Source organism: Grampus griseus (genome assembly GCF_964374135.1).
Source record: "Grampus griseus genome assembly, chromosome: 15".
Lineage (NCBI taxonomy): Eukaryota > Metazoa > Chordata > Mammalia > Artiodactyla > Delphinidae > Grampus > Grampus griseus.
The window spans coordinates 76,530,679-76,548,267 of NC_139009.1; the positions used below are offsets into that span (position 1 = coordinate 76,530,679).

At 52.0% G+C, this 17,589-nt stretch overlaps 1 protein-coding gene across 1 annotated transcript in view; it reads left to right on the forward strand.

The window, feature by feature from the left end:
• The window catches only part of PAX8 (paired box 8), a gene marked incomplete at its 5' end in the record, with an annotated part of 57,882 nt that overhangs the window by 37,588 nt on the left and 2,705 nt on the right, over nucleotides 1–17,589 (forward strand). The window contains 3 exons of the mRNA XM_082672766.1: nucleotides 3,413–3,533; nucleotides 3,990–4,196; nucleotides 11,083–11,229. Coding sequence (XP_082528892.1) covers nucleotides 3,413–3,533; nucleotides 3,990–4,196; nucleotides 11,083–11,229 — 475 coding nt within the window. The remainder of the gene's footprint in view (nucleotides 1–3,412; nucleotides 3,534–3,989; nucleotides 4,197–11,082; nucleotides 11,230–17,589) is intronic.

Consider the following 17,589-nt stretch of genomic DNA (forward strand, 5'->3'; position numbering starts at 1 on the left):
CGAATGCCTTGAGAAATCCAGCGCAATAAACTACAAGCTACAAGGGAAGTTTTATTTCCGGTGCTCAGGGCAGGTGAAATGGCTTATCGTGGGTTGGCTTCTGCGAAAAGCTGGCAGAGATGTCCGAGGTCTCCCACAGAGCCCAACAAGGACTCCACACCTCTGTCCGAACTTCCAGGCCCGCCGGCCTCTCGGTTCATGATCTTTTATCAACGCTGCAGTTGCAGTGTCTCCCTACCTCACCCCACCTGGTCAACCAGCTGAGGATTCCCTGGGCCGGTGTCTGCTCACCCCTCTCTGCTGTCATCGGATCTAGGAGCGAGGCGTGCCCGTACATCTTTAAGATCTGAGTAGGCCAATGGTGACGATGCCAATCATCAGCTGAGCCATTGCCAGTGACCGTCTGGGCTGCTGGGCCGGTGCCAGCAACGCAGCTGGGCAGGCATTCTGCGTCAGCGATGTTATCAGCCCGGGCTGTAGCAACCAGGAGGGCTGCAGGGAAGGCTGGCCGTCAGCAGACCTGGGGAGAGGGCCCGGGCGCTCAGCCTCAAGGCAGCACGTGGCTCCCAGGGCAGGGCGGGGCGGGGGTGGGGGAGCCGAATGGGGCCACAGCGGTGGGCCTGCGGGCAACCGCTGTGTGAGACGGAGCCTGCACGAACCCGCGTCCTGGTAGAGGAGAGAAGCTCTGCTGCTGAGACCCGCTGGGCCGCAGAGCCATTTCCTGGCTCCGTTCCTGAGCCCCACAAGGGGCCCTGCTTGATTACAAGGAGCCCCGAGACCCAGCACCAAAGGTCTTGAGCCAGAGGGACCGCAGGGCCCACCCAGTCCAGTCTCTCCATTTGTGTGGAGATGACCCAGGGCCAGAGAAGGTAGAGAGGGCTTGGGGAAGCGAATGGTTGTGGAGCTCAGACCTGCTGGCCCTGGTTTCATTCAGATCCGTTCACTTTACCTGCTTTAAATACGATGCTCCTATGTGAGTTCTTATTTGAAGACTGGAAAAAGAGAGCCTGAAAACCATGGCACTACTCCAACCCCTCACCTTACAGATAAGGAGACAGGCTTAGCCGTGTCCATAATTGATTCATTCCCTCCCTCAGCCAATCATCTACTCCCGCATTCATTCCCCTGCTCGGTGGTGAGCGGCAGGGAGAACCCAGCCTGTGCCCGGGGCTCCTTACCTCTCCCGCCCTTGGTGCCGTCAGCACTGCTGAAGGAAGACTCCATGTATCCTCACTGGGCACAGGAAGGCCCTCCGGCCTAGGGAGCGAGGAGAGAAGCACAGGTCCTCACACCTGACCTCAGGATGGGGCGAAGACATGGCCATCTCTTCTGTAAAGTCAACAAGGGGCAAAGCATTCAATAGAAACGTCGTGTGGCCTCATTTCTGGTTGCTATTTACCACCAGGCGTAGTTAGGCATCTGCACAGCCCTTGTTCCTCTATTTTACAAGTGCAAGAAGCAGATTTATCACCAGAATGTGAATATTATGAAGACAGAGACTCAAGAATTGGGGAGCTTATGACTCTTCACATAACTCTGAAATAGCTATTTATTGAGCATTTGTGTTACCAAGCATTCTGGGCTAAGCATTTAATGTAGCTCTATAAAACCTCACTTAATCCTTACATCAGCCTTGTGAAGCAGATTCCATTAGCCCTGTTATACAGGTGAGAAAGGTGTACAGGCTCTGAAAGGTCAAGGAGACTAAAGCTACTTGCAGATCCAGGGCTCAGACTCGTCCAAGTCCTAAAGCATTGTGCCCTCTGCTCCCCAATTCAAGTTCAATCCCAGTAAGAAACCCAGTCGTCATGGGGATGTTTGAGCCATTCAGTGCAACATCACCGAAATGTCTGACTACATAGGTTGGTTTGTCTTTCACTGAATTGCCTAAATTTTAGAAAATTATAGGATTTTGAGAAAGCATCTGGTATCAAATCAACATATCCATAAAGCATTTTAAACTTTTCTTACACTCTCTAGAAATTAGGCATCTTGTTCAATTTCATTAAGCCGGGCTCTAAGCAACTCCATCCTGCCTAGGAAGCAGGAAGCCCCCTCGCAAGGCATGGAACCAGAGCGCCATCTAGTCAGTAATTGCTGCTACATGGTAATGGCGCCCTTGTGGCCTCCAGAATTTACTGCCTCTTCCAGAAGTGCCTGGCACACAACCAGAAACTGCTGCGGCCCCTTGGAGAGCCCAGCTCGATGGGAATCACGGAAAGCGATTGCCTTTAGAGGAGCCGTTATGTAACCACGGAGCAAGCCTTGATTTCAGTTTTGCACACTAGTTCACACAGTGCACTTGTGACGTGCGTGATCCACGTACGGGGAGCAGGTGTGTGCTGTCTCGTGCCCCGGTGGGAGGGAGTCATGGTGAGGGGTGATGTACCCTTGCCTTTCATTGAACAGGTTCTTCTTGGAGGCCGTCTTAGGAGATGGCCTGCTCATGTTAGGGGAGGCCGAGTGAAATCTAAAATGAGGTCAGAACTAAGAAAATCCCCAGGTACCTGATAAAGAATTTTTTAAACAAATTAACCCCTCTAATCTTCAAGCTGAACGTGCACATTTATATTTGCTTGGATATGGGGCGGGGAGAGAGAAATCCACCTGTTCTGCTGGGGTATCAGGTGTGTCATTTTATTGAAGGAGAAAATGCCCGGGTCAGGAACTGCTGTCCTCGATTCAGTCTCTGTCTCATACGCACCCGGGACGTTTACCTCTCTGGGCTTCAGGCTCTTGGCATATAAAACAGACAGAATATTGCTCACCCATGTCACAGGGCTGCTGGGGGCAACGGATCAGGATAACACAGGCAAAATCTATTGTCCGCTCTTTGCAAGTGTAAGAAGTGGTCATGATGTTATCCACTGCAGAGCAGCGGTTGAGAGCATGGGCCCTGGAGCCAGACCCCTGGGGTTTAAATCCTGGCTCTGCCCCCCTATGAGAGTGTGGCAAGTTTCTTGACCTCTCTGTGCCTGCATTTTTGATCTGGAGAAGAATAACAATGACTGGAGCAAAGCAACCTGAACGGTCTCATGGGCCAACTGCCCCAGCCCTGCATCCTGTTCTCTGCGGGCCCAGACAGGGTGAGGAGACCAGGAAGGAGCCCAGCGTCCAGGCAGGGCGTGGTCCTTGGAAGGAGCTGCTCTGTTCTGTGCCTGGCCTGTGCACCGCCAGCCGGCATTGAATTCCGGGGCTGCAGAAGGGAAGGTCCTGAGCCTGGGACTGGGAGAAAAACAGAAGGGCTGTGACTCAGAGAATAAGGGCCAATTAAGCCGGCTAGGTGGAGTCGAGATTGAGCGGGAAGAGGGGACAGAGGAAGGGAGTATTTCCCGGGGAGACTGGGCTGCGGGGTTTCTAGGTGGGCCTGCGACCCACGGCCTCTGTGCACTGACTGCTTTTTGCTCGCCAGGGCCTCTACCCGCTGCCGTTGCTCAACAGCGCCCTGGACGACGGGAAGGCCACCCTGACCCCTTCCAATACACCCTTGGGGCGCAACCTCTCGACTCATCAGACCTACCCCGTGGTGGCAGGTACGATGCCCGGAATCTCCTGGGCCATGTGGCCCCAGCTGCCAGGATGGGCTGGAGGGCAGAGCTGGCGGATGGAGAGAAGGAAGGTGTTACGGCCCCGGGCCTGGAGAGGAGAGGGGGGCTATACTGGCTGGGCCTCCAGGTGGGTCCAGAGGGTCTCGCCTTCTATCCTCGGCCCCGGTCCTCCGCCTGCCCCCCAGCGCGGGGCACACGCAGCCGCGTCTACATTCACAGAGGCACAGCAGGGAGGTAGAGCTGCCCCTCCCCTCCTCCCGCGGCCTGAGGGGCACCGCGTAGCCCCGCCCACCTCACCCCTCCACGCCCAGCCTCAGGGAGGAGCCCGCCCACCGGCCCCGCGCCGCCGCACCCATCCCGCACCTCATGGCTTGGTTTGCGCATGTTCCCACCCCATCATCTCACACCCCTCTCTCCTTGTTGTCTCCCTCCCTCCGGCAGATCCTCATTCACCCTTCGCCATAAAGCAGGAAACCCCCGAGGTGTCCAGTTCTAGCTCCACCCCTTCCTCTTTATCTAGCTCCGCCTTTTTGGATCTGCAGCAAGTCGGCTCCGGGGTCCCAGCAGGTGCCTCGGTCCCGCCCTTCAATGCCTTTCCCCATGCTGCCTCCGTGTACGGGCAGTTCACGGGCCAGGCCCTCCTCTCAGGTACGACAGGGAGGTCCCGGGCTGTGCAGCCATCGTGGGGGGAGGGAGGGGGGTCCTCAGGGCCGGACGCCGGTCCCCTGCTGTGGGTCCAGCCCCCTCTCTGGTCCCCAGTCCTCTCCACCATCGCCCCACTTCCTGATTCCTCCGGCAACTTTTGGAGGTGCCAAGATGTGCCCCCTCCGAGCCTGCAGAGTCAGGCCGTCGGGGTGGCAGGCACTCTGGGGGTGCCCGGCAGATTTCCAGAACCTCCACCCAAGGCCCCATGGAAGAGCAGGGTCCCTAAGGCCAGGAGCCAGGCTCCGTAAAGCCCTGAACACTTGGTCTGGGTAAAAAATACAGAAGAAGGAAGAAAGAAAACTTTGGAGGGAGAAAGGCATTGGCTTTGGGGGCCAAATTCTGGATCAAATTTCTAAAGACAGAGGGTAAGCCCCAGTTGGGTCTCCATAGTGGAACTCTCCTTGTGCCCTGCTTAAGAGTGTCACCCTTGGAGGACACTCAGGCGGAGTGACTCACCAACCCAGGAGAGGTGGGGAGCAGGGACCTCCCATCAGGAACCTCATCCAACTCAAAACATTTAAAGCTGGAAGCATCTTAGGGGCATTTAGAGCAAATCTCTCCTTATACTGACGGGCGACAGGCCCAGAGAGAAGGGCCTGGCGGAGGCCCCTGATCAGGACCATGGTGAGGGCTCCGCCTCCATGCAGCGTGTGGGTCAGACCCCAGCAGAGCTGGGTCTCCCTGGCAGAAGGACATCAGCCCGTCTAGCCAGGGTCTGAGCAGTGGCTGAAAAAGTCAGAGGTGTTTGGCTTGGGCAGGGAGAAGGCCTGAGGTGGAGTGAGGGGTAGGGATGGGGGGCAGAGACCCATAACAGTCTTCAGATACCTGAAGGGCTGCCACAGAGATGAGACAGTTTCAGATGTGGGTCCAAGGCATTGAACCAGGACCCATGGGGGAAGCCAGGAGTGGGCCAGCCCCTTCTGGGCCAGTGGTTTTCAAACTTGCTGGACCTCGCAGCACTCTCTTGAAATGAAACCTGTGACAGAAACCAGGTATCCAAACCAGACAAACGAAGAGCTGCTCTGTCTGAAGTAGGGGCTCTGTCCGCGGAAAGCCATTGGTCTTGAAAATCACTGCGGCAAAAGAACCAGACCTCTGCCCACCCAGAGGGACCGCACGGTCCTCTTATTCAAGTTCATTGACCCTTTCTTGTAACTGTCTGTATGTTTTATGTCTGTCTGGCACCTAGGATTTTTTTTTTTTCCTCTGTGCATCCCTGCGTCTAATGAGGGAGGTCCTCTTGGAAGAGGTGGGCACAGAGGCAAAGGATTCATAAAGGAAGCCCAGTGTGTGGGCAGAGAGGCAATGTTTAAGGGTCTGAAGCAAGGAGGAAAGTGTTGACTCAGTGCAGAATTTCAAAAGAGGGTGAAGTCAGCGGAGATGGGTCATTTGTTTTGACCAAAGTGATTAAAGAAGCAAACTCTGTGAGCTGAGTGAAGTGATGTCAGCCAGAGAAAATGGGATGGGGAGGGAGGGAAGGGGGAATAGAAGAGACTCACATCCACTGTAGGGTGGACCGGCCCAGTCACCGGGAAAGACTGCCTGCCTTGTGCACATGGTGGGCCGGGGCCAGGAGGGCTGGGATGAGGCAGGTAAGGGATGAGGGTGTGGGTGAAGCATGTGGTCATGGGGAGCAGTTCTTCACTTACTGTGGGAGCTGTGGAGAGGCTTGGCAGGACCAGCCAGAGAGGAGCGGGCAGGACAGAGGGCAGTGGGAAGCAGATATATCAGAGCACAGACCCGGGTGGTGGTGTGAAGTGTGGTTGCAACAGCTCAGTGCAAAGTCCCTGCCCCAAAGCTCCCACGCTTTCTCCCCTCCCTGCCACCCTTTTAGGGCTTCAAGCACCCCCAGCCACCATGCAATCACAGGCAGGGGCTCTGAGAAGAGCAAGCAGTGGCCAGGCTTGGAGGGGCTGGGTCCAGGAGGTTGCCGAGAGCAGGAGGCAAGTTAAGGCCGCAGTTCACAGAGCTAGGCCCGCCCTGTGGGTCAGGCACAAGGCCTAGGATGGCAGTATCCATGCTGAGCCCACGTGTGGGCCTGGAGCTCCTGAAAACGCGTCCCCCCCCTGCCACCTCTGCTCAAGATTGGACCTAAATACTTCCCACGTGGCTGAGCCACCGTGAGCGGACTGGGGGGAGACGGCAGAGAGAAAGCAGCTTGCGAGGGGAATGATCTGGGAGTTCCCTGGAAGTCCAGTGGTTAAGACTTAGCTCTTTCACTGCCGTGGGCCCGGGTTCAATCCCTGGTTGGGGAACTAAGATCCCGCAAGCCATGAAGGGCAGTCAGAAAAAAAAAAAAAAAAAAAAAAGGAGGGGAATGATCTCAAGAGTCTGGGGGCTGGAAACCTATTCAAAGGAGGAAGAGACGAGCTTGAAAAAAACGGAAGGAAGTCAAGCCCAAATTAATCCGAGGTAATGATGCTGCAGACAGAGGAGACGAAGGAGGACCAGGTACATTTTCATTCCATAATGAAATGTCACCTACATGAACCCTCCCAGCTCTCTCCTCCTGTGAGTAGCTTCCTATGAACCCTGCCTGCCACCTCCCGCCAAGTCTTTGCCTGCATCCCCGGGGTCAAGTCCCCTCCCAGTCCAGCGGCTCTGCTAGTGCGATGTCTGGGGTGGTATTTTCTGGGTCTCAACTTCTCCCTAATCAGCCCAGAAAGAAGAAACCTCAGGGTTTGGAGAACAGGAAGATTTCTCCTAACTCTACTCGCAGTTCCCGTCAGATGCCCCAGTATGGGGTCCCAGCACGCTGGCCGAGAGCAGTATTGAGGCTGTCCTTGTCCTGGCTGTACCGGGGCTGAGTCCCGCTCAGCTGACGAGAAAGCCCTGACTTCGGTTTTATCATCAAAGAGCCCGTTACCCGCCTCCATCCTTTTGTGCAAAATTATATTTAATCCTGCCAAAGAGAGTTCTGGATTGCCATAAATTCTCCTTGCTATCAGGGCAAGATAAGGAGTTGAAAAGAGGTCACAGAGAGGGCAGACATCAAAGGGAGCGGATGAAATGGTCTGAAATCACCTCTACCCTCAGAATTCCTGCGAGTCCTGGCTCTGATCCTGGCCTCTACCGATATTTAGAACATTTACCAGTATTTCTGAGGTGCTAGCGTTCTCTTCTAAAACCCCATTTCCCAGCCAGTCAACGTCGACCTGTGTCTGTGTCAGCTTCTTAAACATAGGACTGTATTGGAAGTATATTTGAGTACAGAGGAGATGGAATTACAAACCAAAGATAAACTTGTGGTGAAGAGCCTTAAAAAATCAATTAAGTCCATAAAATAGGCCGTGGAAGGATGCCGCCACCCTATGGCTTCTGTGGTTTCATTTCTAAGAAGGTTGCAAAGTTCTTGGCTTTGGGAGAAAACATGTTTAAGGAATTGAAGCGGAGTCTTGCGAGACTGGTGGGAAAGTTGATGGTACGGAGTCCGGGTGAAGGCCGTCCTGAAGACTGTCTCAGCAGGCTTTTCAAGGGGGCCAAGCTTCAGGGGAGGAAGCCTTCAGGAGTTTGCTCCAACATCTGATTCAGAAACCTCCGTCCCACTGGGAGAAAGTTAAGTGACTAAGGGGAGACGAAGATTAAAAATCTCAGAATACAGGGGAGTGAGGCTGGTGAATCAGTTTCCCAAAGAGCAGTTTGGGAGCTAGTTCTCGTGGGACGGGACTCATGGGGGCAGCTGTGACTAAATTAAATTGTGGCTTAAGGGGAACTTGCACCCTGGTGCTCTGCCCACTGAGCTGCAGAGCTCAAGAAGCAGCAGGACCAGGTGATGGAAAGGGACAGGATAAGAGGAGAATGAAGGGGAATGTGGGACCACAGGGCTCCAGGGCCGGAAAGAGCTCTGCAGAGCACCTAGGCCAGCCCTAGCCAATAGATGGCCTGAGAGCCGAGATATACCATCAACCCCAATCACGGCAGACACAGATGCAGCCTCAGAATCCTTCTCAACACAATGCACCAGGAAGCCCCCTACCAATCAGTCAAATATTAATTAAGGTGAGCCCAATTTATAATCTGTCATCTAGCCTAGCTCCTCATGAGACAGACGGGAAGATGCAGGTCAGGAAAATTAAGTACTTTGTTCCTCAGCCACAATCTGGACCTAGATGTCTGTCTGTCTGTCTGTCTGTCTGTCTGTCTCTCAGAAGTAGGGAGGGAAGAGGAAAGGGAAAAGGCATCAGGCCCGAATCAGCCACCACCCTGTTCCATCACTGTCCTACTCACGTCACATACACCATGTGTCCTCATCCTGCCCGCACGGGCTTCATGTCACTCCTCGCCTCTCATGGGCTCTGGTGCCTGACCAGGGGCTTCATCCAAGGGACCAGGGGCTTCATCCAAGGGTCCAAGGGGCAGAGTCTGAGAGCTGATCGTATTGCGGTCTTTTTCGAAGAAAGATCAGATTTTCCCTTAGTGTATCTTCTGCCTACTTCTCCCTCTCCTTCTAAATATACTGAAATTTCCCTTTCCTCACCTGTTTGGCCAAGCCCTCATTTGTTCAGGCCTGTGTCAAGTGAACTGAACCCATCTGTCGGATTCCAGTGGGTTCCTTTCTGTTTGGTCCCGCACCGACCACTGCTGGACATTATACTCAAACAAATTAGGAAATTAGGGGGTGTTGTTCATTTTTACCAAAACATTCACAGAGTTTTAAATAATGAATCGATGGCTCCTTTCCGATAGGATTTATTCTATAAGGTTTCCCTTGACATGTAACAATTTATAGAATGTGTCCATTGCACGAATCAGTGTTCACCTGTGGCATGACACCTTAGCTCTGAATTATGTTGATAACATTCTGGTAATAGTAATAAGGTGTGTAAGGCTACTCTTATTTTTTATGCCATTTTGCATGTGAAGAAACTGAGGCTTGGGGTACGTTGGTGGCTGGTCTAGGGCACTTGGAAAATTAGTTGTAGAAGCAGAATGAGGACCAAAATCCTCTGGTTCCTAGACCCTTCCCTTCAGAGGAAGGGCAGAAGTCCAGTAGGCCTGGTCTTGTTTGTTGACCCCCCCAGACTTGGACTTGGCTCCAATGCCCATCCCAGTCTATCCCCATCATGACTTAGCGCCTAGCCTTGCTAATTTAGCATTCTTGCTTACTGCTGTATCCCCAAGTGCTGTGAAAAGTGCCTAGGGTATCAGAGTTACTCAATCAGTATTTGTCAAATGAATGAACTGTCTTCAGGGAACCTCTAGAAATAGAGGTAAGGAGGGAGTTACTGCTGTATTGACAACTTACAGGGTTCCATGCGAGGTACCTTCCCTCCCATTGTTACTAGGCACCCCCTGAAGGGCCCGACATATGAAGGACCTCTGGGGGATGGATGGGAGGAAAGTTGGACAAACAGTGCCATGGAAGGGGTGGACTTGGTAAATTGGTTGACAGAGGCTCACAGCGAGCCTATGTAAGTCCTAGGAGAGAAGGTAGCCCCCAGTATGGAAAAGGTAAAAACATTCTGGTAATGGTGATAATCTAACACACAGGTTCTCATTCTGGGGTGATTTTTGCCCCCCGGGGACATATGACAATATCTGGAGACATTTTGGGTTGTCACACTGAGTGGGAACTGCTACTGGCATCTAGTGGGTAGACCCAGCATCCTACAATGTGCAAGACAGTCCCTCACAGAGAATTCTCTCTTCCCAAGTGTCGATAGGTCTGAGGTTTAGAAACCTTGTAAACGTCACCGAGCGCTAGGACGACCCAATAATTTCATCATTCAAACGGGGGCATTTTGAGAGTGGAATGGACTTATTCCTAAATATGCTGGGACGGTGTTCATGACCTGGGCAGAACAGGATGCCTTGTCACCTGGCCAAGAGTCCTTGGATGGGGCAGAATCTCATGGGCCTGCAGGACATGGGGCAATGGAAGAAGGGACACGGGTGAAGCACTGTGGTTGTTGGCACGTGGTGTAGATGGAGAGAAACTCAGCAGGTCAGGTGGGGTCTCCAGAATGGGAAGGTTTGACTACCTGATGTCGAGGAGAGGCAAAGCCAGGGAAATCAGGGCTTCACAGAGCAGCCTCTGTGTCACCAAGGCCAGAGAATTACCCACAAATTACAGATAAACAAAGAGAAAGATGGTTCTTTTCAGGAATGGCATGGACAGATGTCAGTGGTTCATGGGCATGTGTAAACACTGTCTGTCAGCCCACATCTCCTTTCCAGGTCAGGAAAAGGCAATATGTTTCACGTCTCTTGCAGTTCTGATAGGCTGTATCCACCCGAAAGGCCAGGTCCAGGGGCAGGAACCTCCCTCTGGCTCAGCAAAGAGTGCAATGATTGATTAGCGATATCTGCCACACGTTTGAAAAAGGAGAGTGATGGGCCCACAGGACACACCTTTGCCGTCCCTTCACAGGGCCTTGTTCCCGGCTCTCCTTGGAGCTGGAGATGTGAGCTTTGAGTCCAGTGGCCTCTAACATATTTATTTAGGTCAGGCTGTGCCGGCTGCTATGTGGATGCCATGGGGGACCACAAAGACCCAGAAGACATAGCCCTCAGCCTCCCTCCGATACCATGACATTTTTATGGATGAATAAGATTTGTGTCAATAAAATCATTGGAGAACAGGGAACAATAGAGGACTGCAGTAACCAGGACATCCTGCATGGTGGAGCCTGTGGCCTGGCCAAGGCCAGCCAAGGAGAGAGGAGCCTGGGCTCAGAGGAGGAGGGTGGGGGAGGAAGTGGGTCTGGAGAAGGACTCGGGAGAGAGCGGGAATGGCAGAGGGAAGGCTTGCTGAGCCCCGGGGGAGCAAGACAGTAAGCACAGGAGCCCACAGTGGCCCACCTGATGACACTTTGCTGTATTTTTGCAGGGCGAGAGATGGTGGGGCCCACGCTGCCTGGATACCCACCCCACATCCCCACCAGTGTACAGGGCAGCTATGCCTCTTCTGCCATCGCAGGCATGGTGGCAGGTAAGGGGAGGGGCTGGGCAGGAGGGGAAGCATTGCAAAGAGGAAGTGGCGGCCCCAGGCCGAGCAAGAGAGGTGAGCTGTGCCCCTCGCATAGGCTTCCCGAAGGGCAAGGAAGCGTGGACCGAGAGGTGTATCTTCTTATAAATGCCTGGAGAAGAGACTTCAGTGCAGTCCTGGCTCCATAACTCTCTCCAGCTCAGCCCCCTTCTTCCCAGATGCTCCTGTGTTACCCACCGTGATGAAAAGGGAGGGGCTGGGACAGCCTGGTGTTCCGATCGGAGCTCTGCCGTTTCTTCCAGTGATTCAGTGAGCCTTGATGCGGAGGCCGCTGGGGGCCATGGAACACTGTGAGCTAAACCTAATCCTAGCCTACAAGCAGCCCGTGGTCTCCCAGTTATTCCACTCTGGTGAATCCCATCTACCCTTCCTGTAAAGTCTGAGTTTGCGTGGTGTTGGTGATGATGGCGATGAAGACGGTTGAAATACAACCTTCTTCACACCTCACACTCACTCAACCCTGCACGGGCAGGACCCGTGGCCGGAGAGCTCCAAAGGTACTATAAAGTGGGAGACGAGCTGGGAGTACTTCTCCATCATCACTTGGACTGTCCTGGGATCCTCCCTGCCAGTCACTGGGGTCTCTTTATCCACCAGCGTGGTCATCACCCAGCAGTGACCCAGGGTATCAAGGTTTGGGCAAGTAAAGACAATGAGAGTTTCTTCGGGCGAGTCTCACTCTTTTAGGAAACATACAGGAAGGACCCCAGGTTGGATAGGGTCGAACAGAGCCATGCGCACCGCCCAGAGAGGCCTGAGGACCTGGAGCTTCTGGAAGGGAGCTCTGAATCAATCAGGGCATCTGTGACCTTCCTGCCAGCCCTGGAGCAGCCTCTCTGGCTTTGACTCCAGAGACTCAAGGCATTCACCCAGGCCTGTTTCCCTCCCCCACTGGCAGGGGTTACTCTTTACCAGCCACCCACTCGGGTGCCCTGTGCGAGGCAGGTGGGCTGGGCTCTCCCAGGCAGAGGGAGGGGAGGAGGAGGGCGGGAGCGAAGGAGGCTCTGTGCTCCCTGGGAACCCGCTGAGCGGGCACTTGTCGCTGCCTGGTTACCGTGGCGATGTGCTTAATGCAGCGTTGAAAATACAGAATACTGACTCCTCTCTCCCTCCTGGCCCCAGACTCCCTCCCTCCCTCCCTTCCTCTTCTGGAGCGTGAAATGAGATTGGTCCAGATAAAAAAGGAAAAGATTTGGTTATTTTTTTAAGAGTGTGGATAATGGGGCCCTCAATCAAAATCCCAGGCTCCAGTCGGCTCCCCCCATTCCCCTTCCAACCTCTCCACCTTTCCCTGCCGCCTGCTTAGAAGGGGAGGAGGAGATGTAAAGCACAGGGCTTTTCTCTTAATTATGGATCATTCCTGGGGGCAGGCCCAGGGCAAGGGGTGGTTCCTGGGGCCCAGAGTCTGACCTGTGAGGTAGCTGGAAGGCTTGGGCCTCTCATCAAAGGCCCCCAGGTTGTTTCCATAAAGACCTCACCCTGAGTGGGTGTTGTGGAAAAAAAATAAATAACACAAGTACAGCATGGACTGCAAAGTGAATTCCAAGAGGGGGCTTGCTTGGCAAGGTGGATGGGCTCCCAGTAAGTTACATGCAAATCAGTTTTCAGAAAGTACGATGTTATTTAAATGCATCCCTGGTTCCCAGTAACTCCATGGTGCAAATGAATTCTTAAGGAATTTTTTTATAGAAAAAGTATTCGTGTCCATCTCTTACCAGTGGTTACAATCTCCAAGTTGACTGAAGCGAGATTCCTTCCATTAAAATCAAACCTTCATTGAGCACCTACTGTGTGCTAGGTACAGACAGAGTGCTCAAAGCAAGGCATACCAATGACATTCTTCAATCAATTGTGGAAGGAAGGAAGAGATCATTTGTCAGGCACTTTCTGTGTGCCTGGCCATTCATAGGTATACATTTATTTCTCATTTAATCCTCACCATAAGACTGGGAAGCTGGTATGATCTTAGTTTTATGTAGATAAGGAAACAAGCGTAGAAAAGCGAAGTAGTGCGCCCGGGCTCGTAACCATGCTAAGTGGCTGGGTTGTTCAAGCACAGTTTTTTTGATTTCAAATCTAGCATTCTTTCAAACCTAGCGTACTACACCACGCTGCTTCCCACCATACCGGAAATAATGACATGTGTTATAGGAGAGCGACGTAGGAACCAGACCAGGGCACAGATTTCTTTTATCCATTCATCTTCTCTTGTGCCTTCTAATTGTTTGCTGTTGTTCCTGTCTCATTGATACAGTTAATGACCCTCTAACCAGTTCTGGAGCTGTACCGAGAGCTCCGATAGATGGATCCATCCATCCATCTCTCCATCTTTCCATCCATCCATCTTTACACACAGTTTTACATACATCCGTGTATCTTGTCATCTATTCTTCCATCCTTCTATCATTCATCCTTCTATTCATCCTTCCTTTCACCCATCCATCCATCCACCCATCCATCTACCCATGCTTCTATCCATCCATCCCTTCTTCTATCCTTCCATCATCCATCCATCTATCCATCCACCTTTCCATTCATCCATCCGTCCTTCTATCCATCCTTCCATACGTCTTTTCACATATCCATTCTTTCATCTATCCATTATCCGCCCTCTCAACCATCCTTGCATCCTACCATCCATTCACCACTTTTCACTTAACAGATGGTGGTTGAGGATCTATGGTATGGGATGCTGGGGATATAGCAGTGAACAAGACAGGAGCTTACAGCCTAATAGCGGAGAAAAAAAGTGTAGTAAGAAAGTCAGTGAATGAATAAACAAGATAATTTCAGATAGTGATAAGCACTTGGAAGACAATAAAATGGGATGATGTAATACAGAGCCACAGGGAGAGAAGATTACTTTCGATTGGGTGATCCAGAGAGGCCTCTCTGAGAAGGTGTTCAAAGCGGTCAGCCAAGTGATAAACCGGGGCAGACCGACCCCAGCCCAAAAGAACAGCGAGTGCAAAGGCCCCAAGGCGGGAACTGGGTTAGCATGACCACACAGAGAAAGAGGGCGAGATATCCAAGAACAGTGAGTGAGTGGCGAAAGCACTGCGGAATGAGGAGACGTTGTATGTGGATGGGTCGAATTTGTAAACTACTCAGGCCACTGGGAAAACAAATTGCAGACAGTCAAAAGCGGAAGCACAGAGACCAACTGACCAATTGAAGGACAATTGCAGTAGTTCATACAGGACATAACAGTGGTGGGGGCCATGGAGGTAGCAGGGGAGGAGGAGAACAGAGACACTGAGGATGGTAGAGCCAACAGCACTTACTAGGGAACTGGCTGTAGGGGTTCAATGACAGGGGAAACAAGGTTGAGTCCCTGGTTTGGGGCTTGGGAAACAGCATGGATGGTGGTGACATGTGGGAGGTTAGACGAGGAAGAGGTAGAGTATTTGGCATGTGGAAGTCAAGAGTTCTATTGGGTCATATTAGGATTGAGACACCACCTAGATAACCAGTTTAATACATCAGTAGGCATATGATGTGTGTCTGAAGTCAGGAAAGAATCCTGACTAGGGCATAAATTTCAGCCATTGTACAAAGCTGTTATTTAATGCCAAGGGATTACACAAGATCACTAGAAAGAGAATGTGAATGGAAAATCACAGCAGGCTCACAAACCCAGCCCTGGGATTCTTCAGCATTCAGAGACATAGCAGAGAAGGAACGAGCAAGGCCAGGGAGTCAGAAAGGCCCTTGGATTGGGAGGCCAACCAGGAGGACTGGCATCATGAAACCCAAAGGCATGGAGGGAGTGATGAACTGAATCAAAATCGACTAAGAGGTTGAGGGGGGTGATGGACACGGAAATGACCACTGGAGTGATCGGGGTAGAGGTTGCAGAGATTTGAAGAGATCAGTGTTGGCCTGATTGGAGGGGAATGAGGAGGTGAGGGCAGAGACCATGGAGCAGAGAAGGGCTGGTAGCTGGAGAGGAATGTGGGGTAAGAAGAGGATTTTTAAAAGAGAAGATGGCGGAGCATGTATGCTGGCTAAGGCAGTGATGAATTGGAAAGGGAGACTTGATGAAGAGGAAAGAGAAGGGATAAACTGTAGGGACCAAATCCTCAGAAAGGGGAGTGAGGCAGGATGCAGAGCAAACAGGATGGGTTGACCTTTCATGGGTGCAGGGACATTTCATCTGCTTTGGCTGCAGGGGGCTTGACAGATCTGATGGTGGGAGGATGCTGCAGCCAGGGGGTGTACCACCTCCTGAGTCTCGTACCCTACTCCAACTTCTAAGTGACCGAAGCAGATAGGTACTCTGTAAGCGTGTGTTGGATAAGTGAATAAGTGAGTGAGTAGTGAGTGAATGCACGAAGAAGTAACACAGGGAGAGGGCAAACACATTGGACTTTCCACCTCTCTTCCTGTCCTTTGGAGCCGCTGAGGTTGGCATTGGGTGAGGTGGAGTCAAAGCCTGAGGGCGTTGCTGGGCAACCAACGTAGAATCGGCTTCTTCCAGGGTGCGCTGAACCCAGCAGTAAGCAGGACAGGCTGCCTTGTGAACGCAAGAAGAAGTGCTGGGGGCTAGGGTCCTAGCAGGCCCTAAGGGAGCATGTGGCCTCGGGCAAATGTCCCTCTCTGCGCAGAAGCTTCTTCACTTGTGAAATGAATGGTTGGATGAGATCATTTCTTTTCCTTTTTACTATATTTAATTTAAAACAATTCTCTTTGATGTGACCATTTTTAAAGTCTTTATTGAATTTGTTACACTATTGCTTCTGTTTTATGTTTTGGGTTTTTTGCCACGAGGCATGTGGGATGCTAGCTCCCCGACCAGGGATCGAACCCATACTCCCTGCATTGGAAGGCGGAGACTTAACCACTGGACCACCAGGGAAATCCCTGGATGAGATCATTTCTTAGTTTCTGTCTTTCTATTTTTATCCCTTTGCTTTTCTTCTCCCTCCCTTCTTATACATGTATTTCTTGGGCTCCTGACCTGTGTTAGACTTAGTCCCCGCCCCTAAGGAACTTCCTGTTGCTCAGGCTTTAACACTGGTTGGATGACTGGTGTGAGGCTCTACTGAGCTTTATTTCAGCGCCTACCTAATGGGAAAATCAGAAAAGCTAGCATTTCTTCACTGCTTCTTATATTCCAAGCATGGTGCTCATAAGCATTTGACATGTGTTATCAGATTGAATCCTCAGCAAAACCCCATGAGATAGGGACAATAATCTGCCCCATTTTACAGATGAGGAAACCAAGGCTCAGAGGGGTTCAGTGACTTGTCCAAGGTTGCACAGCTAGGAAGTGGAGCATGGAGATTTGGCTCCAGGCAGGCCAGCTCCAGAGCCAGGCAGCTTCGAGCCTCTCTTCTAGACTCTGGGAAGGAGATCAGAAGGGAACCACAGAAAGCACGAGGCTCACAACAGCAGATCAGATTCTGGAAGGCAGTGTGGATTCACCGGAGCTCAGGGTTGGCGGGAACCTGGCTTTGTGGATGAAATTGTCTCCTAAGTACATAAATGGATGATCTGGGATTTCAAGTTAAGAGCCCTCAGGTCAACTTCTGCTCTGCCATTTCCCAACTGTGTGATTTGAGGCCCCCTACTCACTCGTGCTGTACTCCGATTGCCTCTTCTATAAATTGGCGCTACTGACGAGCACTTTGTCGGAAGCTTATGAGCATAAAGGGGCTTACCATGTGGGAAAGTGTTTTGCCAACTTTACGCTCCGTCCCAAGCCCCAGCAGTAATTGCGGTGGTCTGCTCTGTTATTTAAAGGAATTCTTAAGTAATTTTTCTGGTAAGTAATTCCTTTGGTGAAGCCAAGAATCCAGTCACAGAAAGAGGTGATGTGATTTGCTTCGTATAAATCGTACACTGAATTTGCTTGCAGTGGCAGGTCTGAAATGAGACAAACATCTCTATGGAGCCAGTCCCAGGACACAGATGCCCTCCCCTCTCCTTCCCTTCACCCTCAGCAACCCCACCACCACCAAACACACGCCCCTCCCTCACAAACCATACTTAGGGAGGCTACAAAGCTTATCCTTACTGAGTCCTTCCATGACCCCTAACCCCTCTCACTCCCATTGGCCCTTCCTGGAAAGACCTTTCTACAGAAGGTCCAGGCAGCAGCAGAAGTGGTTAGAACCTGGGCCCTGGTCACAGCACAGCTTCCAAATTCCACCAGACCCTCCATGTGTGTGAGCTTCTGCAGATCCCCAAGCCTCTGTTTCCTCATCTGGAAAATGGGCACAATACTAAAATCGACGTCCTGGGGTTCCTGGGAGGGCTGATCTTGATGGGGCAGTACCTCCAGTCCCTGATGGAAAAGGCACTGCCCCACGTGATGCAGACTGAGGGGCCCCCGAAGGACTGATG